The sequence below is a fragment of the Platichthys flesus genome, chromosome 11 (assembly GCF_949316205.1).
Source record: "Platichthys flesus chromosome 11, fPlaFle2.1, whole genome shotgun sequence".
Classification (NCBI taxonomy): Eukaryota; Metazoa; Chordata; class Actinopteri; order Pleuronectiformes; family Pleuronectidae; genus Platichthys; species Platichthys flesus.
The window spans coordinates 13,504,768-13,528,938 of NC_084955.1; the positions used below are offsets into that span (position 1 = coordinate 13,504,768).

Genomic DNA, 24,171 nt, shown 5'->3' on the forward strand with positions numbered 1-24,171 from the left:
CTGCCTGCTACTTTTTTTTTCTTTTGTAAAATACATAATAAAAAACTCATCTACAATATTAACACTGATTCTTATCTAGAGCTCATTAAACACAAATGTACAGACCACTGACGTACCATCATGACAATGTGCATGATGTGTTGATTTCCAATTTACAGTATCACATCATGAAATATCTTGTAATAACTGAGCTTCATCCGTTAAAGTCTCAGTGCTGTGGAGCTGGACACTGGATATATATACGAGCCGCTGTGGCATCAGGTAGTGATCTGTGTGAGGGCGTCACAGCTGTGAATAGAAAAGAAAAGAAAAACAGGAAATTTTAGCAAATAAACAGGTCAACACAACACACAGCACAGAACACCTCTATTTGAGTCCCCATGCAATATTTATGTGAGTCAAAGTAACGGCCATTTTAAACACGTTCATGTTGTAAAATGGCTTCACACAAGACATATTTAGAATTTCCCTGAATGATGACATGAATTTTTTTAGATAAGTATAAAAAAATATATCATGGTACAAAAAAAGATTGTGTTCCACCGGCATGTTCGATGTCATTCTTAATAGATAACATTGCTATAAAGGAAATGCTTATGTTTAGATTAGTATGTAATTTATAAATGAAAAGATGGAAAAATAGCTTTACTGGAGATTGAAATATGTTTCCTTGGAAGTAACACTGGAAATTCAGGAAAGTTGCTTTACTGAAAAAGATCTTAATAATACAAATCTAAACGTTAATGAAACAAGTCATGTTTCTACTGTTTACAGTGTGTCATACGTTTAGGCAGTTAAAGTTTGCTTAAAATGACTGGATGTTGTATTGCCATTTAGGTCCTACAACAAAAGACATTCTCTGTTAATCTCTTACACTTTCCAGTTCATCATGTTATTTTGTGTGTGTATTTTAATCCCTAAGAATATTATGACTAACCATGTGTCTCGATCTGGAACAAATTTTTTATCCTTAGACACAATAAAGAACTTGAACATTTCAAACAAATAAAATCCACCTACTCCAAAACATTCCACCCAAAATGCATTTCAAAAGAAGAAAAAAACACATAACAAAAGGCCGAGACAGAACATGCGCGTGTTACAACAAACATTAAACTCATAATATTCAGCGACACAGATTTCACCCTCATCTCAACATGGATGCACAGAGGAGAGAGAGGAGGCGGAAAACTCCCACGGTAAACTGGAGGAAGAGCCAGAAGTTTCCAAAAAACAAACAAGAGCCCTGGAAGCCGGTCCGGACGCACGGCCATGCAGCACACAGCACATTCCACACAGATTAGTATTCAGAGGAGGCACCTCGCGGTTGTTAATGAGGCGAAGGAAACAACACACATATATACGTCAGCTCTGGTGACACCAGTTACTTACTGAGCTAAAGCTCTCAGTCAGACCACAGTAGAGAGGCCTACTGCTACATGACAGGTCTTGCTCTGGCAAAAATAGAACAGCAGAAAAGTTGTGAGTGCAACGACTCGTCAGCTATTCTGAACAGCTTCCCTTTAAGTTCTCAGAAACTGCAGTCCACAATAACTTGATCATAAACACGATGAGTTCCCTTAGACCAGAGTCTGACCACTTCTGCTGAGAAGATTGCTTAGTTGGTGAGAGACTTGTGTAACACTTTTGAGGTGTTTTACTCCACGAGATGACGTCTGCTCTCTGTCTACAGAAAACCCCTTCACGTGTTTACATATTTAAGATCAATCATCACAGTAAAAGCTTGGTTATATGCAGGCTTTAAAATGTTTGTTTTCCCCCTTCATAACCTCCAGCAAGGAGTTTCTGTATTTATAGTTTAATTGTCTGTTAGTTTGTAGGATTACACAAGAACTACAGGACGGATTACCACGAAACTTGGTGGAGGGATGCAATACAATGAAATAATCCAATCGAATGTTTGGTGACGATCCGGATCAGAGGGCGAATTCAATAATTGTTTATCACTTTCTTTAACACTGCAGAATTTCTTTCGTGGATCTAGAATAAAGAAATTAATGGGACTGATTTCTGAGTGTGTACAGTTTAGATCGACTTGACTGAGTTTAAAGGGACTGTTGGGCCTTGGTGCAGGTTTGAGTTCTACTCAGTGCCATTCTAGTTTATTTAATTATATTTGTGTCTACAATATATACAGTTAGTCTTGAATATCAGGGGCAAAATGCATTTAGTTGTCAATTTAATAAGTACAGCTAAAAATAAACTGACAATTATCACATTACAATACATATGAACACGTAGGACTCATTGGATCAGTGGGGCAGAATATAGAATATTAAACAGTGAAAGAATCATCAGCAGTTTATCAGCATTGGATCGTAAGACGATAATGAGAAAGAGAGAGAGAGAGAATCAAACACCCACTGCTGTGATGAACTTGGTGCCCTGTGGCTGGAGGTCCTCGTCCTTCTGGAATATCGAGGGAGACGTGATGATGGAGGGAGGTGTGGAGGAGCAGAGGAAAGAGGGGGGCTCGTTGTTGTTATTGTTGTGGCTGTAGGAGTCTATGACGACATCGGGTTGCCCGGGAACGCTGGGGCTACCGAGTCCTGTTTCACTTTCACTGGACGTGCACCGGGAGGACGTCTCTGAGCTCTCAGTGACTGTTGCACAACACAGAGAAGCAGACAAACACTCTGGATCAAGCAAAAACACAGAACGCCATTAAGGAAACAGTCACTACGTTTGTTCTCATGTTTTCTTGCAGCGCTTATGTATGGAATTGAGACTTTGGCGACCTCTAGTGGTAACATAAAAAAAGACACAGTGTAAATGATCCACATTTACACTTAAACAATCCAGCCTTTAAAACTGCATTTTCTTGTTTTATTTGTACTATACCATGATTTTGTATGAAGTTAACTAAATCTTTAGCTATGTTATTCTAGAGTCTTAGTCTTTTGTCTTCTTTTTATTTAATGTGTAATAATAACAACATTGTACGTGTTTTTCATTCAGATAACATTCATGAGAGCAGTTCTCTTGAAGACATTAAAGGGTCTTTCTTTTATTGACCTATATAAATCTTAAAAAAAAAATATAGACCATCTTTATTCACCTTGTTTCGATTTCCCCACAGATATAAAAGTTGTTTTCTGGTGTGAGATGACACTTATTATAGCGGTTTAAATAATAAATGATTCTCAATAATAAAGAAGAAGATAGGAATAACCAGTAACACAATTGAGCTGCAGATTATGTACACAGAAATGAAGAAGTGGTTAATCTACAGTATTTATGGGGAAAATTGCATTTTGTAAATATTAATTTCTCCCTGAATATCTATTTATCGAATAATTACCCCTTTTAAATAATCCAATTAGACACACATACAATAATCTGACTCTTTAATAATAAAGCGGAACACTCACTCATGGAGGGTTGACTCCCAGTGTCCTGCTCCAGCTCGTCCTCCTCTATGCAGTCGTAGGGCCACTGGGCAAAGGAGGGAACACTGGTCATCGGGTGTGAGAGTGGGTGAGAGGGTGAGTTGCAGAGGTGGAGGTTGAGCGAGCCCAGCAGCGAGGAGGACGACTGGCTGCTGGAGGAGGAGGTGCTGCTGTTGGAGATGGTGGAGTGGGGTCTCTTGATGGACGCGCAGTGTTCAAACGAGGGCACGGCGATGGAAGCCCGCGTCCTGGACTCTGTCAGCGGAGAGAGAAACACGGTGAGGTCACGTGGGCGAGGAACAGCGACAGGAATGGCTGAACAATGCCTGTGGTTTTAAATGGTGATAATTGAGGAGTGGATCTCTGTTTACAGGAGCTCTGGTAAACCATGAAAGGCAATGTGAAAATAATGTAATTGTAATGACACACAGAGCTCAATAAGGGTCAGATTACACCTTTGATGTTTACTATAATAAAATCCTCAAAATACTGCATGAAAGCACCTTCAAGGCTGCGCCACGTTTTGAGGTTTCAGCAAAGAAAAAATGTGTGTGTCTGATTATGAGGTAAATGAATCACTAAGACCTGCATCCTCTCAGAGAAACACAAACTGGAGCGAGAGGGTGGATTAGAGGAAAGAAAGTTGGAAGAGATTAAAATGTAAACTACGAAGATAGTAGAATGCAGACCTCGATTAAGGCCTAACAAGATCCATAAATAATAACCAAATTATCCTGGATCCAACCCCTGATCTGGACCCACACCAAAATTTAAAGGGTTCTTCTTCTGGTCATGCCCCGCCCCTTCACAAAATGTCATGGAAATCACACATTTTTGCGTACTCCTGTTAGAAGAAAACTAAGAAGAAAACTCACCTGACCCCTTCATTATATAGTCGATGAATCTGTCACTGATCGCCGCGTCACTAGGTTTGATGTCCATGAAAGGTTTGCTTCCGATCCCCATGGAAACCATCTCCTGCATTCGCACCTCTAAAGTAAAAAATACATCTTTATAGATAAAATGTCAATAAAAGTACAAAGAGGAATCATATTCAATGATCTTGTGTAAATGGGTGTAATCTGACAGAAGAACCCACCTCTGTTTCGGAGCGCCTGCCTCCACAGGATCTTGCCGATAATGGCCGTCCACACAGCCTTGACCTCTGCGGAGCTGGCTTGAAGTATAAACGTGTCCTGTGACTTCCTCCGACGGAACCAGATCTCAAAACGCAGGCCGCTGTCACCAACGTTTTCAGTCATACCGATCTCTGCCGTCTAAACATAAAAAAAGGTTTGTTTAATATCTGCACTAAATGATCCGTCACTGCACAAACTGAACTGGCAAAAAAGAAAAAAATCCTCCTCAAAGAACAAATTCTTACTTTGAAGGACTGTTTGTATATGTAGATGTCATATCCTCCCTCGATCTTTTTGGTCTTGCTGAAAAGGATGAGGTCTTCAAACAAGAAGACATGGCGAAGGTATTTCCTGCGTCCGCACCAGACGATGAACTCGTCCTGGCAGCGGAGGTGACCCTGTTCTTTAAGGTTCACCTAGAGAGGAAACATGAGAGTTCACATGCGTGACAGAGAACAATACATCTCCTGACGGGGCTCTGACCTCACACTACTGTATACATAACAAGATGACCTCCAGCTCCAAAATAGATTTAATGACCTCTGTCCTCTTTAAGTGGTGCTGACCATTCATAATAGCAGCTCGTGGTTCACATATTGCCACTTACATCACAGCCCCGAATGGCGTCCATGGCCAGTAGGTCGTTGCCGTGGCGAAGCTGAAACTTGACCAGCTCCTCTGCGGTGCGGAGGTCACTGAGCTCCTGCTCCTGGCTCTGGCTGCACTCCTTTATCAGGTCTTTCAGCAGCAGGGCGTATTTGCTCATCCTCTGAATGGGCTTCAGCAGGTAGGATGCCAGGTCCATCTTGTCCTCCAGCTCCAGCTGCTTATTCTGGAGGGACACACAGTGAGGATTACTGCTGTGCTGTTATTGGTTTTCAAAAAATGCTATCTGCAAATATTGAAAATGTGGTGAGAGGTGCAGGTCAATTCTGTTTTTAAGCAGTTTGAGGTATTGTGTTCAAACTGATTTTGATATCAAAATCATTATAAAGACTTAAATACAATGATAATATATTACCAATATGAATTTACAGATAAACAGATAACAAAGTAACACAAAGTAGTTTTTAAAACTGCTTATTTAGAAAAATTTAGGAACTAAGAAGTACATTTAATAATTGAAAAAGAGACTTATCAATATCATTTGTCTCACAGCAAACCAAGATTCAGGCCTTTCTGTGTGGAGTGTGCATCTTTCCCTTGTGTCTGTGTGGACGTGTTCCAGCTGATATCGGGCAAAAAGTTACCAGCGAATCGCAGGGCTGACATAGTGACAGCTATTCATAATCACAGGCAACTCAGAGTCTTCAGACATGAGGTGCATGTCTTTGGAATGTGAAATGAAGTTGGAGTTCAGGCAAACATATACAAGCTCAAATTATCAGCCGTGGCAGTACTGCTCAAACTCTGATGTGTACATTGTTCATGATCTGAGAAGTGCTGAATAATGAAAATATAAGGGATTTGCTCGTTTTTGGCCTGGAGAGAGTGACGCTTCTCTACATTGTGATATGAACCCTTCCTTTCTATAGCTGAACCTGAACAACACGTCGGTTCAAACCCAGCGATGATGTGAGGAATGTAACCAGATCCCGGGTTTCCAGACGCACCTTAAAGAATTCGTTGCCGTGGCTGCTGAGCAGAGCATCAGACTGGGGCTTATTCTTGCTGTAGAGGGCATACATTCCAAACTGATCCTCCTGCACACAAGATTAACAAGTTACAACACTGACCACAGTAACAAGCATGCTGACATCTTAATAAGCTTTAACAAACACTGTGAATGATTCAGCTCTGACCCAGCTGTAAATGTAACTGTGGGACTTCTCCTACCAGTTTTACACATGATGATGATGATGACAAGCGACCTAAATACATGTGTTTACAAATGCTAATGGGACGGTGTGGTACAGTGAAACCATGTCCCTAAACTGGAAACATCACATTAGCTTGTTTTAAGAAACATCACTAACAGCAGATACACACATCATTACAGTGGCGGTGACCTGAGAGCTGTTTTCAAGCTGTCAGCGTGCCGCCTCAGGGCGAATTGACTGAGAAGGCGTGGACTCACGTGTCTGAGAAAACAGCTACTGATGGACAGCGGCGAGTGAGCACACGACTCCAGCCCCTTCAGGAAGTACTGGCTGTGGAAGTCCCACAGTTTCTCCACGTTGCCAAAGATGATGCTGCGCTTCCCCCGCAGGTCCTGCGGCAGGTCCAGCCGCTCCATCTCGGGGAAGTAGTGCTCGATGATGTAGCTGAGCGAGCGCACGTACTCCCTCTCTGTGGAGATCATCTCATCCATGATGTGCTGCACTTTGCTGGTAAACACAAAGACACGGGAGGGTGCAGGAGTAAGAAGGTTTCCTTATGGAATTAAGTGATGCTATTTATATTCAGGATTGGTTTCTTAGGTCTGTGATGTCACAAGCTGTTGGGTGGGGAGATGGAGCAGAAGTATGGCTATATCAACATATTCATGAATACCAGTCATGAAAAGAAGAAGGGAGGTGTAGAGTCACTTTTAAGCCATTTTAAAGCCACAAGGTAAATCCTTTTTTTTTTTTTTTTTTCACAAACCTATTGAATATGTACATTGAGTGGGTCTTTAAGAATCTGTGGTTCTCTTCCTCACCTGCTATGTTTCTTGCCGTCTCCATCACTGTGTCTGGTATGAGCCCTGGACGGCGTGGACATGCTGCGGCTCCGTCCTAACGCAGGGCTCGTCACATCCGGTCTCTGCAGCTTCTTCTCTGCTGACACATTATTTGCCACCTCCAAACCCTTGATGTACACGCCCGTGTAGCCGTGAATGTGGCTAACATCTGAGTGACTGCCGTCCCTTGGCGTCAGCTCGTAGCTCAAGGTCTTCTTCATGATCTTCTTCATCGGCTGCTTGCGCAGGCGGGCGGCCCCTGTGTAGACGGGCTCCGAGTGGCAGGAGATGGTGGAGTCGATGGTGCAGTCGCTGTCGGTGTCGTCGAACATGGACGGGCTCTGCCTCAGTTTGCTGTCGCTGTCGGGCGAGAACGTGAAGTGCGAGGAGGAGGAGATGGAGCTGGACGGGCTTTTGGAGAAAGGCCCGGCAGAATGAGGCTTGATATCCTCAAAAGTCAACAGTGTAATCGCTCCAGGTAAAATCACACCACCGTTGGCTTTACGTCGCTCGGTGGCGCCAATCGGTCTGTCTTCAGCCTTTGAAGGAGCCTCCGTGTCTGCAGCCGTGGAGGTCTGCGCTGCCACCGTGGCTCGGGCCAAAGTCTCCTCCAGCTGCTGTTTGGTTTGCTGACACTGGTGCCACACTGTGTTCCACTGCTGCAGCTGCTGAGGACTCTCCAGGGAGAGCACCATGTCGTTGAGATTGCTGAAGTTGTCCATGGAGAACTTGGATGCCTCGGTGCAGTAATCCTGCAGGATCTCCACCACAGGCGGAGAAATGGTGGCACCTGCAGTGTCCAGGCTGAGGTGATGGAAATAATCCTGACAGTGGTTCATCCACTGGTTTGCCTACAGATATGAAAGAGTGACAGGTATAATACTATAGCACAATAGTAAAGCCATGATTAGAATCAAGCTTTTAGGCCTAAATTGAAATGTTTCTTTTGTGATACTTTTAAAGTACTTTGCATTAGAGAATATCCTGAATTCTAAAATGAAAATAATAATCATCATCATCATAACAATACACTTTTAAATAGCACTCTTCTTTAAAATGCTAGAAAGTGCTTATAGAGAAGACAAAAAATAAAATACAGAGAAATAAAGGCGAGTAAGAGGAAGCGTTAAAACTAAGATAAAACAAATGAAAACTGTATAAATAAATCAAACATTTCAGCAGCTTTCAAATAAATTTTAAGACGAGATTTGGAAGAAGCTAGAGAGCCATAGTGTGTCTGAGTTCAGAAATCGTTGAGTGTTGTGGCTTTAATAGGAAAACAATTTAAACATTGACGTGAAAATAATACTTACTGAGTCATAGAACTCGTGCAGGTTGGTCAGGATGTCGAGCTGCGTCTTCCTCCGCTCCACGCTGCTCAGGATGGAGCCCAGATGCTGCTTGAAGTCGAGGAGAGCTGAGCCTGGAAGAGACTCTGGAGACTCCTTCACAAGCTTCAGGCCATGTCTCTGTTGGTGCTGTCAGTACCAAGAGAAAACGAAAACGATTCAACACCGACATAAAAACAACTAGGATAGGTCTTATAATTGCCTCCACCAATGAGGTCAATCTGCATCTGCATCTCGGCCTACTCACCAAAGACTCAGACACAAATTGCTCCAAGCTCTCTCTCATCTCTTTGAGTTTGGCCACAGACAGAGTCAGTGACTCCAGAGGTACGAGTTGCTTCTCTCCCTCCACACTGAACCAGAGCTTGATCTGAGAGGAGAAAGGAAATGTCAATGTTATCTGTTGACACATTTTTCACTGAGAACAGAGACTGTCTGCGGCACAGGTGACCACATAGGGAGAGATGTAAAGTTTGAGGTCACCTGTTGCGTTTGCTCCTCAAACTTGCGCACCTCCAGCAGGCTCTCTAACTCTTTCTGAGACTTGTTGGACAGGATCACCAGCTTATGGACCTCTTCATCTACTTGGTTGTACAGTGCATTCAACGTGTCTACAGCATCTCTGAATGAACAACAAAAGGGTCAAAGGTCACAATATGTATTACCCATTTAAAAGTCTTGGGCTGTGTCCGAAATCACCCACTCTTTCGCTAACCCCTACTTTAAAGGGTCTTCAATATACAGGAGTACATAGTGAGCTCATCAGAAAAAGAAAAAGAGTCCATCCACTCTCGGTCCACTACCTGTAGATTTCATTCTCACAGGCCTCGTCTTTCCTGATGCGGGCGAGGACAGTTCCTCCCTCGAGCCGCAGCCTGTTCAGACGCGTGTCATCCAGGACACACTTCATGAGACGCCTCTGCTGTTCCATCACCTCGGACACCTCCTGAATCAAACATGTGAACAGGGAAATTAATGATATACGATTTATTACATTTTCACAGAGGAAAGAATAGGCTCTTGACATTTTTTTCAGAACAACATCCTTTCAAGGTCCCGACAAGATCACGACTGGACTGAAAGATCATGAAGGTTAACCACACAACAAATTCTCAAAAGTTTGCTCCTGCAGGGAGCCATTGTGTGTCAGTAGAGGCACATAAATCAGAAGGTCCAGACAGGCCACAGGGGCTGGGGCTGACCTTTGAGGTCTTCATGTGGCCGCTGCTGCTCAAGGTGCAGATCGACTCCTGCAGGGACGTGATGGCTGCGCTACAACTGCTGGCAAACGGCTCAATTTTCTGTAAGAGACAGACGAAGAAATCAAATTAGAAGTGTCAGAACTGTAAATTCTCTACATCAAAATTAAGAAAAGTTGAACACTGTTCCCCCCCTGTCGCGGAAATAGTCACATTTCCATATCTCTAACTGATCATGTTCCGACTGGCCCACAGGCATTTCTTGAACCTATACATAACCTTAGAAAACTAGCAATTAGTATAATTAACTTTTTTCTCCTATGGAACCGAGCAACATACATCAAAACTATTTTCAAAAACCAACCCCACCCTCACAAAGCTCTTTAGTGAGCTTTCAAATACAGTATGTTTTTGATGTTGGCAACCGGCCGGCCCCCCTCCGTCACACCCACCTGTCTGAAGTGGATCCAGTGGTTGTGGTCGTAGTGGAAGGTGCCCTCCAAGTCTCGTGTGAGCTGGGTTTGGTCGATGTGTTTCAGCAGGGCCTTCAGAGACGACAGCGTCTCAGTCTGTGCCGAGAACAACAAAAACACACATAACACACACAATCACAGACACACAGTCAGTCCGTGTTTCTCCTGTCCGTCCTCCAAGATCCAGTAACTTTGACTAAAATGAGTCCAGTTCCTGCTCTCCTTAATATCTGCCCTGATGGCCAACAGCAATGAGAATCAGAGAGGATTCATTCAATCTGAATCCAGTAACAAATGGACTGAACGTTATGTTATCCACTAACATCTTGCACTCATTATTTTATGTTTTTATCTGCATTTGTTTATTTGTTTGTTTGTTGTCTGGATTAGGGGGAAGATCCAGGAATCTATTTTTACTTTCTTTATCATTGACAGATAGTATAGTATAGTTTAGTATAGTTAAGTATAGTATAGTATAGTATAGTATAGTATAGCAAAGACAAATTCATAGATCTTGATGAAAGAGTCTTAAGGGGACTGATATTTACGAGTGTGTGCAGATCCAAATAATAATCCAGATCCAGTAAATGTAGATTCTTAAGGAGACTGTTGGACCTTGGTGGAGGTATGCGCTGTACTGAGTGTTTGAAATACTTCTTATCCATCTTATAACAAAAGTGTTCTTTACCTGCAGGTTGAGGTCTCGTTCAGGTTTAGTTGCTGCCTCCTTTTCCACCAAGAGGAGAACCGAGTAAAGTGCATTTGGTACTAAAGCCTGAAAAACATACACATGCCATTTTTACAGTTTCCTTGAATGAAGAAAAGTAAAAACAACAAGACGTGTATTTCCTGAGGTGCACAGCTAAATACTGTGAAACGGACATTTAAAAAGACGTCTAATGTGTGTGTCGTGGTTTGCAGAATTACCAGTCTTACATCAGAGAGCAACTCATCATCATACACATGATGACATGTCTCTAAGCGAGTCGGCTGAAGCCAACCCCGCTCCCAGTGTGTGGTTAAAAACAGACAAGTAAGCACAGGCTTCTCCACAGGAGCCCTGAGGGCAGCCTTTTTCACAAAAATGTCTTTAAGTGCAGTCACTGCACATTTAACTTGGGCTCTTCCTTGACCATTTTTTTTTTTAAACTGTTTCCGAGATGGAATAGTAGAAAATGTGTGTGGAAAAAGAGAGAGAGAGGGGGAGAGAGAGGGAGAGAGAGACCTTGCATTACAGCTGAGGAGACGACAAAGATTGAGTGCAGCCTGAAACCTCTTAGGGCGTGTTGGAGGGTAATTACATATTTTCCACTGTGGACTCACCTGCAGTTCAGACAGAGATGACAACAGAGCTGGGACCGGCTGCTGCCTCCTGCTGTCTATTACAACAGTCAGACCTTGATCCTGCCTCTCTTTCCTGAAACCAAAGTATTTAAGTTAGAGTGTCGTCTTTGGCAAAAACAAACGGACTGCATGCAATACTAGATCTGGACAGCTAAGGTGTCAGTGCACCCTGATTAATGAGGAGAAGGATTGACAGTGTGTGAGACTCTTGTGAAAGTCCACTGGTTTGGTTTTGGTTTTACTGCTTTGGAAAAACTGTAAAGTATGACAACTCATCTCAGTCACCTCTTCCCCAAATATTATATTGTGTATACTATGCACATTTTTATATTTTCTGTTTCATTTTATTTCATTGTTTATTTATGTTCTATTATATACTTTGATATTTTCTCTTTGCTACTTCACTTTGACTAGCTGATGCTGTACAAATAAATTTCCCCCAGCGTTATTATTATTATTATGCCTATACGAAAACCTTCTGAAACAGACAATGGATGATTCTTAATTCTTCCTTTCAATGCCTATGCCTATTAAAAAACTGATTTATATTTAAAGCAACATTTATAAGCAATATATGTGCTTTGAATAAATGCGTCATAACATGCATTGCCTAGTTCTAACTGTTAATTAATGTATTTGTAAATAAGTGTGAAGTACCAATAAGTGAGGCTGCTATATAAATAGATGACTGACGACAAGGTAAAACACAGTTATAATAAGATAAAACAAAACTACATAAGATAAATGCTGACAAATACTGTGTATTAATAAATGGTTAAAATGCCCTTACATCATTTGACATCTACATGATTATGTAAAATTTATTCTTTTGTTAAAAACTTATTTTATAAGAGGGTTTACCACTTCTTTAATCGTGCATAGAAGTGTTGGAGGAAAAAGAGAAAAGGTATTTTGGATGGGACGGAGGTTTTGTTCACCTCAGGGGTAAACGACAATAAAAGCTAAGTATGTGAAACTTACCGCAGTGTGGAGTGGTAGTAGCCCAGTAAACAGGTGAGGTCACTGACCGTGCAGCTCTCACCTGCCCACACCTGAGCTCGCGTGCACACCTGCAGCACCGCCCGCCCACCACGATCTCTGTTTCCTGGAAAGAGAGAAGGCCGGCAGGGGGTCAACACTTAACACGCGCTGCAGATGTCCACTATCGCTCGCTTCATCTTCACAGTGTCAGGTTAACTTTACCGTCCCACTGGGATAAGACATTTATGGGAGCTTAAGGCAAAAAATAAATAAAAAGCACCTGAAAGTTCTGTTAACACACTATTAACAAGAAATAAGCATAAACTGTTTAGCATGTGGTTTATACTGATTTAAAAGGAATTGTTGATTCGTAAAAGTGGTTAAAATATTATCAGCAATGGAAAGGAGGCAATGTTCAGTTGTGTTGGTCTTGAAATGAACCAAATTATATTGAAAAACAATGAGAAAAAGGGAACTTCTCTTCATCCATGTCGGCTTTACGCACAATTTCTATTTCTATTTAAAGAGTAATATAAGATTTTGTTATTTAATAGCTACCGTGTGAAACAAGCTGACAAGTGGAAGTGAAAGCGTCACTTGTCCCCTACCTGGCAGGATCACGGCGCCCGATGCGAGCAGCTCCTGGTTGACCTCTGACCCCAGCCTGGGCCGAGCTGAGTGACCGTCACATGGCGAGCTGGAGGCTGAAGCCGGACTGAGGGCCGTCCCATTGGCAGCTTTAGGACTGTGCGACTCTTCTGCACTGTGCCGCCTGCTCTCACTGCCGATGCCCTCATCACGCTCTCCTGTGGAGATGATTACAAACAGCGAGCTCAAGTTATTGTAATTATATATCTACTGAGCGCACATTGTCCAAAAATACACACCAATCAATAGAAATTAGACGTTTCCTTTCACCTCAGTGCTTTCTCACCTCAGCGAAATGCCCTCATGAGACAAGTGTTTACGAGAGGTAGCAGAGGTGTGCTTTAGTAGTGAGTCTGCAATGACTCACCATGAAGACCAGGTGTTTAGTCAGCCTGAGTCACAGCAAACTGTGGTTGTTATTAGACCCTCATATCTTCACCTCCTCCTCCTCTGCCCATCATACCGCAAGGCTCTGTTTACTGGAAAGCTGCCCCTGACATTCCCAAGTGGTACCATGTTTTTTTTTTTTTTTTTTACACTTGATCCGATTCCTGAGGCAGCAACACAGCATGCAAATCATCACGCATAGTATAGTATCTGTGTTTCCTCTATGGGGCTTACTTCACTGGGCCTTGGCCAAGGCAGAATGTCAACAACTGAGGTAAAATGATTTACACAGTTTAGAGTAGAGCTGCAACAAATCACTGATTAAAACAGTGACTGGTTTGATGATTCCTCAAGTTAAAAAGGCCATAATTGAGGAGCCTGCTAAACCAGGTGACCTACTGGGCCCCAATATTAGAGCATTTGAAAAACGACTGAAATGATTATTTGATCACCATGTATGGAGGGTTGAGTTGCAGCAGCGGCCACAGGTTAGTTCCGATCCGGCCCTTTGCTGAATCTCTTCCCAGCTGCCTCTTCCCCATTCATGTTTAACTGCTCAATCAATAAAGGCTTAATAGAACAAATATACATAGCCATAGCTATATAAAAAAACTGAATCCGCAGGTTTTAATGTTTTCAATGTTAAGCTTTGCTGCTTTATATATCACCCTTCATGAAAACTGAATAATTGAGGACATTTATAACATCCATTAATTATCTATACTGTGTATCCTCTGCGGGCCGCCGGGGGGGCTGGAGCCCGGACCACCTGACATTGGGTGAGAGGTGAGGTACAACCCGGACAGATCATCAGCTTATTGCATGACCAACACACAGAGACAAACAATGATCTGTCCATTTAAATGAATAGGGTTTAAATGCCTTTACTTGTTTAGTGTTTGAACTTGTGAGAATATAGCACAGTCATAAGCAAGCCCCTGTATGTTTCAGTGAGTGATGGACACCTGTCGTGTTTTGACTTTTGAAACAGTGGGAGGCCTCTTGCCCCGCTCTGCTCTGCTCTGTGACAGTAAACCCACCCAGCTCAGACTCTATTGTCTTTCAACAGTCAGTGCATTTCCTGTGCGACTGTGTGGCCGGGCCTGTGTTTGCTGCATGTTTCCTAAATTGCTTTGTTTTCAGAGGAAGTGACAAAAGTAGAGCAAAGCCTCTGGAGTACGGCCCTGTGTGAAAGTCTGTTTTCTGTGCACTCTGCTGGACGCATTTTAAGGCCGTCAACTTGCACTGGCTGCTGCTTCGACTCAAGTAATTTGACCCTTGCAGAGTTTTGGAGTGAGTCTGAGTCTCGTGTTTCTGGAGTGAAAGGATTCTCCAAAGACATATGCACAGTTTGAAAGGCTTATTCATTTACTGTCAATCCCCGGTGGCTGATTGGTTCACAAAGGAAACTTTTGTAAATGACGCAACACATCGGGGATCAGTGCAGCCCCCTGCCTCAATAACAGTGTAGGGTCCTCTCATTGTGGGATGCGGGGGTCCCCGTGGTTATTTTATAGGTTTTACAGGATCTTTTGTTGCCTTTGAAATGTCGTGGTGGGAAACCTGCTGAAATACAATCCCCTGTGAGGTCATCTTATCAACCGTGATGTGATTAAACTACTGTACTGCTGAATGGTGGTGTTTTCTTACAATAAGCAAATATATGGTGCGTTTAAAAAAAAAATTAAACTGGATAGAACCAGCTATGATCCACTTTCACACATTTCAATTGACGGAAGAAGCCGTGGTTTGTAAAAACAGCGAGATTCCCCCTGTGGTATTCTCACACTGCTGATTTCCTGAGCTTCAGTATGAAACCACAAAAAAACAAAACAGACTGACAGTGGTAATGAAAACACAGGGTGGTGAATAAAACCTCTGTTTCCAGAGTAGGGCGATACCTGTCTCCCGAACCTGCCAAAACACACACAGTGTGGGCTTTGAAAAGCAGCCTGTCACCACTGACAGAGTTAATGCTGCAGAGACGTGAGCTGTCTCGGCTGAAACTCCAGGACCATCTACCCGATGCACTGTTGTAACCACTTCCTGCTGCAGGGCGCAAATTCACAGCCTGATGACAAACCACTGTTGTCTGGCTAATAAGAGTGAAGCTTCGTTTTCACACCCTCAGGCTGTATTATTTGATAAGTGATAAATGATGAGCTGTGGATGGATGATTCAACCACCGCGTGAGAGAGCCAAACATGTCAAGCTTCTGTGAAACTAAAACTAAATCACTTTGTTTAAAAATATCTTTCTGATGCAAAATTGTCTTTATGGACCACATTTAGATTTTAAAGAAGAGTGAATTCTAGGTCAGTGACATAGGAATTTGAAAAAGATAAATGTTAAGGATATAAATCTGTCATAAATAAGACAATATTTCTGTTTTTTCTATATTGAAGCAACAAAGTATGCCTTGAGATGAAGAAAAAGCTTTAGTTGTCCTACATTATCAATCATATTTGATAAAGTGGGACAGCATGCTTTTAAGAATCTGGGAAAGTCATTTAACTTCTCTAAAGGAGGGAAATATACATTTGGACACTTCCTGAAGTAAAAATAAAAATAAACTAAAGAGATGTAGCATATACTGTATGATCTACAGTTTTCAGACAGGAGTTAATGGTAAATACAGTATTTCATTGTCTGCTTAAACTGACTAAAAGCCCAGAAGAATCTGTTCTGGAGTCAGCAGCCATTGGGTTGATCGATGATGATCAGTCTCAATAGAATGGAATGAATAAACTGTTATTGTTGTTTTTGCTTGCAGTTGATTTAATTAAAGTCATTCTATTTTTTATTTGATACACCTTTAATAGAATTTTTAGGTACCCCAGGTAGTATTAATGTTGTAATAAGTAATGTTTACATTTGTCGAGTTAATGTGCTTGAGCATGTTTCACTGAACAAACACACAAGGTAAATACTTTAACACAACCTCAGTGTGATTTTTGTACGTTGTGATAACTAAGGGTTGAACATCAGTGCAGCATTACACACCTGACTCCTCTTTGCTGCTTCTCCTCTCAGAACCAGGGAGAGCTGCCTCCACGTCCAGCTTCCCAAAACGTAGAGTGTAGCCGTTCATTAGCTTTTTGGGTGATATGTTGACTGAGCCCCCGGAGGAGGATCGTTCCCGGTGCCCTTTCACCTGTGCTGCCTTGTTAGTCCTCTCCAGTGACTTTGATCGACGATCCGCTCGTCTTTCTGCGCTCCGTAGCCCCCTCTGTAAGTAAAGCAAAGGTGTGCTGGGCCTGGAGTCATCGCCGCTGAGCCAGCCTCGGCCACCCAGCCTGCGCGCTAAGTGTTCTCTCGAGGAGATGCGGGTGTCGGGGCTGCCGCCTGCTGTCCCTGATCTCTCTCTGGGCCCGGGGCTGTGCTCAGGGCTTTCCTCCAGGATCGACTCAGAGCTGGACCCCAGGCTCATCGGGTTCTGCAAGGCCTCCATGTAGGATTTTCTGAATAGTCTCCTGCTTTCAAAAGCTACAGAATCCCTCGGGAGGCGACGTCGAGGACTTGGGTTACTGAGGTCCGTGCTAGGAGAGAGGATCTTGGACCCTTTCCCTCTCCCCCCAGTGTCCTCACCCCGCTGTCCCATCCCACTCTCCTCAGTGGATCCTTCGATCTTAATGATGGGTGTAGCAGTGTCCGCTGCACTGATGCTCTCTCCGTTGGGGTCCATGTGGTTTCTGCTTGGCGAGGTGGGCTCAGAGAAGATGGAGTCAGCTCCCTGAGAGTGCAGGGACTCTCTGGAGCTGCGGTGGCTGTCCAGAGTCCCCGTGGATCCGCTCGTGCTGCAGGTGCTGAGTTGGCCGCGGAAGCCCACCCTGCTGCATCGTGCTTGCATGATGGCGTCCGAGGTGCTGCTGACGAACAGAGGGTTGACCACGTTCTTCCACGGCGTCCTGTACACAGTGGTACCGGTGGTGAGCAGGCAGGTCTGTAGCGGGTGCAGGTTTCGGTCACGTGTCACATTCTGCAAGAACTCAGCTGTGAAGACGCTTCCATACATGCTCTCTGCAATGGGGATTTCTGCGATGGCCTGCCCACTGGCTGACAAACATTTTATCACGAGCTTGGCGGTCTTGCGACCCAAAGGAACGATCTGCAGGTAGAAGTCTCCTTGCTTTAGACGGACCTTGTGCAGAGGGGCGAGCTGCAGGACGACCTTCTCGTGGATGCAGAGCGGCCACCCCTCATGATAGAACAACAAGCCCCTGAACCTCACCTGAGAGAAAACAGAGAAGTCCGTCAGTAGCCGCTCTCACAAAACATTATTATCATCGGTCTGTGTCACAGCTCGGATCTGGTGCACCTTGCATGGTTTCAATACATCTGCAAAACAGTGTCAGAACACATGTTTAATGGAGAGTGGAGATGTCACGGAACGCGCTGGATGAATCACTGTCAGTGCTTGTTCGACTAGAGAGGAAAACCTGTCTGATCAGGCCTGGTTTCGCAGCAACAGCAACACAAATCTTCACAGTGACAGCATAAAAAAAAGACCCTGGGAGGGAAACAAAGATACGCCGCTCAAGGGCCCACTTTTTTTCACCGCTTATGAAAGTCAAGGCTGAGGCTGAGGATGTGATCTTCCTCTGAAGCCTCTCGTATTGCCTGCGATACAAAGACTCTCATGCACAGCGGGCAGTTCTCAGGGGCTAGACTCAGCTGATACTATTGCTCCATGGCTATCGTCACAGTGAAATCACCACAGAGATGAATACAGAGGAATAAAGTTTCAGTGCTTCGGTCATAGAGCCCCAACCCACAGCGATCAGAGCTTTTGAAAGAAGATATTGAGTTTCACTCTGGACACAAGCGTCCATGACAGACCACAGTTTCCCTCTGTGTCCCTTTTCAAAGAGCGATGGCGACTTTTCAACTTGTTTTTTGGAACAATTGTCTACTCTGTCTCCGTCTTCTGCTCCCTCTTCCCATATAGCAGAGATATTCACTTTCTGTAGCACTGTTCTCACATTCTTCCTTCTCAAACATCTTGTCTTATCACTCTAGTTGTTTTTCTTTCAAGGTGAGAACTGTGCCTTGTTTGAGGCATTTGGAAAAATACAAGTTAACGTGTCCTGATACAGTGAACATTGTCAGTTGGTAGCAGCTAAATCTCCGACTGTGTTGTGCCTCAAACAAATCCCTGTGAGCGTTCTTGGAATCTACCATTTTAACCTCAGGTGCCATGTCAGGGATATCAACTACTCACGCAGGTTTCTTGTTGGATGATCTGCAGAATCCTCTTGGCAGGAAGCAAGAAGTCAATAAGGCAGCGGAGTCCGTCCCCACGGTACTGTCTCTCCACCACGCTGAAGAGCTGCCAGAGGACAGTGGCGGCTGTGGCAGTGAAGGGGCGGTACAGGGCCGACAAGGTGTTCTGGATACAGTTGTCCAAAGACTCAGCGTCCTGAAGAAAAGGAGAGAAAATGTAAGATTTAAATATTTGATCAAGTCGAGCTTGTGCCGCAGTAAATGCTCAGAGCCACGTAAAGATATAAGAAAACTACACACCACATGATAACTTGGACATGTGAGGCTAGACCTTAAAACAAACTGAGCTGGGGTGCACCTGACCAAACTCTACCACACCAAATCTGTGTGTTTTTCTCCTCTTCCTCATTTTGTCATGAAAGGGTGTGCCAACCATTTCAGTGCTTTTACGATGTCCATGCCAAGGAGGTTTTATTTGTTTGACATTTAGCAGGATTACGTAAAGACTACTGGATGGATTATCCTGCAACGTGGTGGAAGGATGCGGCAAGATAGAGCGAAAATAATGTTTGGATCTTGATGACAAAAATCAGGCATATCTATTTGGTGCTATATAAAATCTTGATTTTGGAGAAACGCCAACTAATTTACAAGTTATTGCCATGTGGACATTATGCAGCCTCTCTTTTTTTCCTCTCTTTGTTTCATTTGAAGGTTTTCAGTCAAATGATCCAGATAAGTCACCACTTTTCTTAGTATTAACAGGATACACCTCAAAAACTATACAAATTACAAGCATCTGCTTACTTTAGATAAATTCAACTAGATAAACATGCAACTGCATATTCCCTGTATTTATAAGGAATGATTCCACTTAGTCTGACAGTGAGGAAATTGAAACATGACAGGAAACATGACATGTCAGCTCTGATGGTCTTTCCATCAGTAAGAGGGGAAACACCTGGTCACAGTGACGTCACCGTCAGTGGACACAAACAGCCCAACTGGAAAGTCCAGGATGAACTCCACTCTGGCCAGAACGGTGCAACCCTATCCTCTAATAACAACCATGTCGTTCTCTGACCCCTTCATGACTGGGGTGGGCAACAGTGGATGACATGTTTTGATACTGTAAGATACAACTTGTGACTAAATGAGTCGGGACATTAGTGGTTATAGTGGTCGTGGTTGTGGTTGACCTGTTCTTTTAGTTGTGTTCGCAGTTCAGACTCCGACCTTCCTCTCAGCGGTGAGAGCCCAAGGCCAAACATCCCTCCCCTATCTGTCCTTCCTCGAATGGAACACAACAGTGTTGGAGTCAGAGACATCTGACTGAGACGATAACCAAGCTGATAGATAGCGATGCCAGGAAAAGTCCAACACTGTGATAACTGTGCACCACGCTGAGGGACGTGGGCGTTGAGGGTGTAGCTAACTTTTGATTTGAATGTGTACGCTGCATTTGCATGACAATAAAAGTGTGTTAAAAAAAAAGAACAAAAGAACAAGGACTGGAAATGGAGAGATCGTCTGTGCTTTGGTGAAACTGAGCCTGGCAGACATCCAGTGTTTCACCCTTTAGAGGATCTGTCCTATTGATCTAAGCAGCTCAGCGCCATCAATTAGAGGCGAGCGAGTACAGTTCAGTGCATTGGTACACATGCCACCGCTCCACTACAAGGCTCTCATTGTGCACTCCGCCTCTCTAAGTGGTATGTGCCGTACAGTGTTGATGCCCTGAAACAAAACGCCCACCTCCATTAGCAGTCCGCCTGCTTTCAGAGACAAAAATGTCTCTGGGCATTAGTCACTGTTACAGCCGGGAGGAGAAGAATAACATGGTGTTTTATTGGAGGAAAGCTAACAATGGGAGGAAAGCCCTCTTTACATAGTTAGGACAGGCTAGCAAGTTTCTCTTCAGGTTCCCAAGGCAGTGACAGAAAGAAGGTTCAGAAGGACAATTACTCAACATCAACTTGAGCTCAATCATAAATCAAACTCTATTGAACCTGTTGCACAGGAGTTGCAGCCCACGTCATTCAATGCTACACAAGAAGATGAAAAAAAAAACAGCAACTATATCCGAACAATAGTTTGTGTGATATCATCCCTCGGGAGATGATATTACACTCAACTCTTCATCGTCAGGCAGCATTTTCATAAAGTGTCACCTGGGCAGCGGGAGGCATATCTGCAGGTCTCAGCAGAGGGACTGAGCTGAGCTGCCAGGGCTGAGCTTCCCATCCGCTCTGAGCCAGGAGGAATGCAGTGTGTATGGTTGTTGTGTGTGTCTGGCCTCAGAACCCCAGCCAGGACCGGGGCAGGGTGGGAAGTCCCACCCTCTCCGATGCCAGGTCTTTGTGAGCGCGCTGCCTCCCTGATGGAGGGCCAGGGGAGTAATTAATGGCTCGGTGCTCCAGGTGGGACACTTTTGTCTGAGCCCTTAGTAAACCAGCTGCTCAAGAGGTGCACGGGGCGAGTAAGTGAGCTAAACGAGTGGGTTCGGGTGCCCTCTCCAAAACGAATCAGCATAAAAGCATGTGGAAGAGGGAGGGGGAAAACAGAGTCGGGGGGGGGGAGGGAGAAAAAAGGGGGAAGGGGTTCATCGCAGAGAAAGAAAGAGTGAGAGACAGTAAGAGAGTGAGCGCGAGGTGGTCACCGACACATTAAGCGGGTCAGGGACACAAAAGGCGCTGCCTACCAGGCCTCCAGTGGAGCATGAAGCCACCAGGGGAGTGTAACAGGAGAGCCCTGGAGCCTGGATACAGGCCGCCCACTAACCAACCTGCAAACAGCCTGAAAGGCAGCGGGATGACAAAGGCCACAGGTTGCTGAGACCTGCCCTGCTGCCAGGTGCCAGGACGCCAACAAAGGAAGCTAGAGAGACCTCAGTAAAGTACCCGCTGTCTGATTCCGCTTTTGATCTGCACCAGTAGAAATCCTATCTTATGAGAGGAGGAGGAGAGGCAGAGGCAGACACAGGATCCGCACACTGTACGAATAACTCCCGATAGATTTAACCGTAACGGTGTATATTATTTATAGAGAGAGGGGGATAACCAAGTAAGGTCACCTAACAATGCCAGACAAAGATTCCTGTGCAATCAAAACATTCCTGTGTTTAATTCAATTTATTAGAAGTAATCAGTGCAGTTTGCGGATCCTTTATCTGACTTCAGCTTCCACACAAGAGTCTCGGATGAGACACGTGCATTTCTTAAGATGCATTCCTTCAAACTGAACTGTAACTGAACACACACACACACACACACACACACACACACACACACACACACACACACTCACACACACACACCAACAGTTTTTCTTCCACTCGACAGCCACAGAATATTAGAATGATGATGTAAAAAGTTACTTTTGTAAATGTTATCTCAGAGGATAAACTTTGACCCTGACAATAATGGAAGTCCTGGGTTGATAAAGTATCCCACCCACTCCTGTACAGACAAAGGTTCCTATTTTTTATTCCCTATCATTTACCTTTGCATCCTTTGACCTGACTATAATGCAGCAGCAAAGAGAAATACTTCTGCTAATCATCAGGCAACAGTATCAGTGTTTTTTGTTTGTTTAGTTGTTTGTTACTTAGCAGGATTATGCAAAAACACTACTGGACAGACTTCCACAGACCTTGGAAGGATGTGATATGGGTCAGGCAAGAACCCATTAAACGTATATATGATGATGAATCATTTTTCACTTTCTTCATTGAAATATTGGGCATTTTCAGATTTTCACAGATTTCCAAGGGAATGACTCCCTATGGTTCTTGATGAAAAGGTAATCATGGATATTAAGAAGACTGACATGAGTGTGTGAAATTTGGTGCAGCTTAAAGTTATCGTAAAGATTTGATTTATGTCAACAGCAGGCAACTAATCACTTTGTACCTCAGGATGTTAACAACATTGACAGGATATTGTTCCTGAGCAGCCCTGACTCACACACACACACACATTGACACACACCGGACAACAGATAGATGCACTGCATACACACACCAATCACACATATGATGGGGTCTCTGCCGAAAAGAAATCCAAACAAGAGGGGGTAAAAAGAGTGAATGGATGCCCTCAACCAATCAGAGCAGTGATGAGCAGCGACAGCAGAGACAAAGGAGACTAACAAAGTCTGTTGATACCTCCGCAGGGGTAAATATAGAAAGGATGCATTCCAAAACAAGAGGGGGGATGATAAAGAAACCTGACTTATCAGAGCGGATACAAACTCGTGCACTTCATTGACCCAAGCAATAAGAAATTGTGCGTCAATCGTGTTTTCACTCGTTTTGCCCAGATACCAGCTTGTTATTGATGATGATGGCAAAATGAAAACACACATTATCAATGAGATCTGGTCTTAAACTTCACTGTTTAGTTTTCAGCTTGACTGCACATTTGTCTCTAATCACTGTTGACCATCAGTATATTCCCTCGAGAAAATAAAGCCATGAAATTGTCAGAACTAAATGAAAATAAATGGATGTGTGTGTGAGTGTGTGTGTGTGTGTGAGTGTGTGCGTGTGTATTGACCAACATAATAATCCTTAATCAGTGTACACATTGTCCTTCCTTGTCCCTCACTTAATGCACTGCGATGTTTTGGCTGCAGAAGTCAAAAATACCAGCTGTCTAGACGTGGAGGCATTACGAACGTCCATCCTCTGAATGGGCACAATAAGACACATTAGTCACTGAAGGTTCCTGAGAAGCCAGCTTTACAGCCAGTACAGAAGAAAAATGAATAATTGGGTTAAGAGGGAAAACACCACACACTGAGACAAACAATAGCCTTTCAAAGAAACCCCCTTAAAGATATAACGGGGAAAAATTCCATTTGTACCTTTATACTCAGGTAGTTGTCACAACTCCGGGACTTGGCTCTGGAGTGCATTTTGCCCAGTGACAGCATTTAGAAACCCGGAGAGAAGAAATCCAAAACTTCAATGAATAAGTAAGTGTCATCAACTCCAAGCGCTATAATCCAATGTATGATCCACGCAGTAAGTGCTGCAGTAAGTCATCGCTGTGCATATCAACAGGTCCCCCTCTCTCTCTCTCTTTCTCTCTCAGTGTGCTGTGGTGTTGGCAGCTGGAGCAGACTAAACTCCTGTCGGAGCGTGAGAGAGGCAGTGCGCTGACTTCCCCGTCACTCATCCTCCCTCCCTCTCTCCCTCCCTCCCTCAGTCCCTCTCTCTGGCATAACCTCCCCCGCCCTGTTGCTGCTCTGCTACTGAAGCCTCTTCCAGCTGGATAAATGCAAACTGCTGCAACTTCAGGCTCATCATTCAGAAAAAGAAAAAACACACACACACACACACAAACACTACCTG

General features: G+C 43.8%; 1 protein-coding gene across 3 annotated transcripts; it reads right to left on the bottom strand.

Moving 5' to 3' along the window:
- Positions 1-55: 55 nt before the first annotated feature.
- zgc:158766 (uncharacterized protein LOC100009641 homolog) lies at positions 56-23,894 on the bottom strand. Of its 3 annotated transcripts, none has more exons than XM_062399577.1 (24): positions 23,682-23,894; positions 18,814-19,011; positions 16,596-17,823; positions 13,166-13,363; positions 12,558-12,681; positions 11,556-11,649; positions 10,921-11,007; positions 10,212-10,328; positions 9,763-9,861; positions 9,364-9,506; positions 9,044-9,182; positions 8,808-8,930; positions 8,525-8,689; positions 7,191-8,062; positions 6,627-6,876; positions 6,163-6,252; positions 5,157-5,381; positions 4,795-4,965; positions 4,510-4,687; positions 4,286-4,402; positions 3,393-3,665; positions 2,386-2,624; positions 1,393-1,454; positions 56-288 (listed from the first exon to the last, which is right to left on the bottom strand). In XM_062399577.1, the coding sequence occupies exons 1-23, from the start codon at positions 23,748-23,750 to the stop codon at positions 1,410-1,412; spliced, it is 5,244 nt and encodes a 1,747-aa protein (XP_062255561.1). In that variant the 5' UTR covers positions 23,751-23,894; the 3' UTR covers positions 56-288; positions 1,393-1,409. The 3 variants fall into 3 exon arrangements, with proteins under 3 accessions (XP_062255561.1, XP_062255560.1, XP_062255562.1); XM_062399576.1 differs by having other exon boundaries at positions 2,386-2,657; XM_062399578.1 differs by lacking the exon at positions 1,393-1,454 and having other exon boundaries at positions 2,386-2,657.
- Positions 23,895-24,171: the final 277 nt, after the last annotated feature.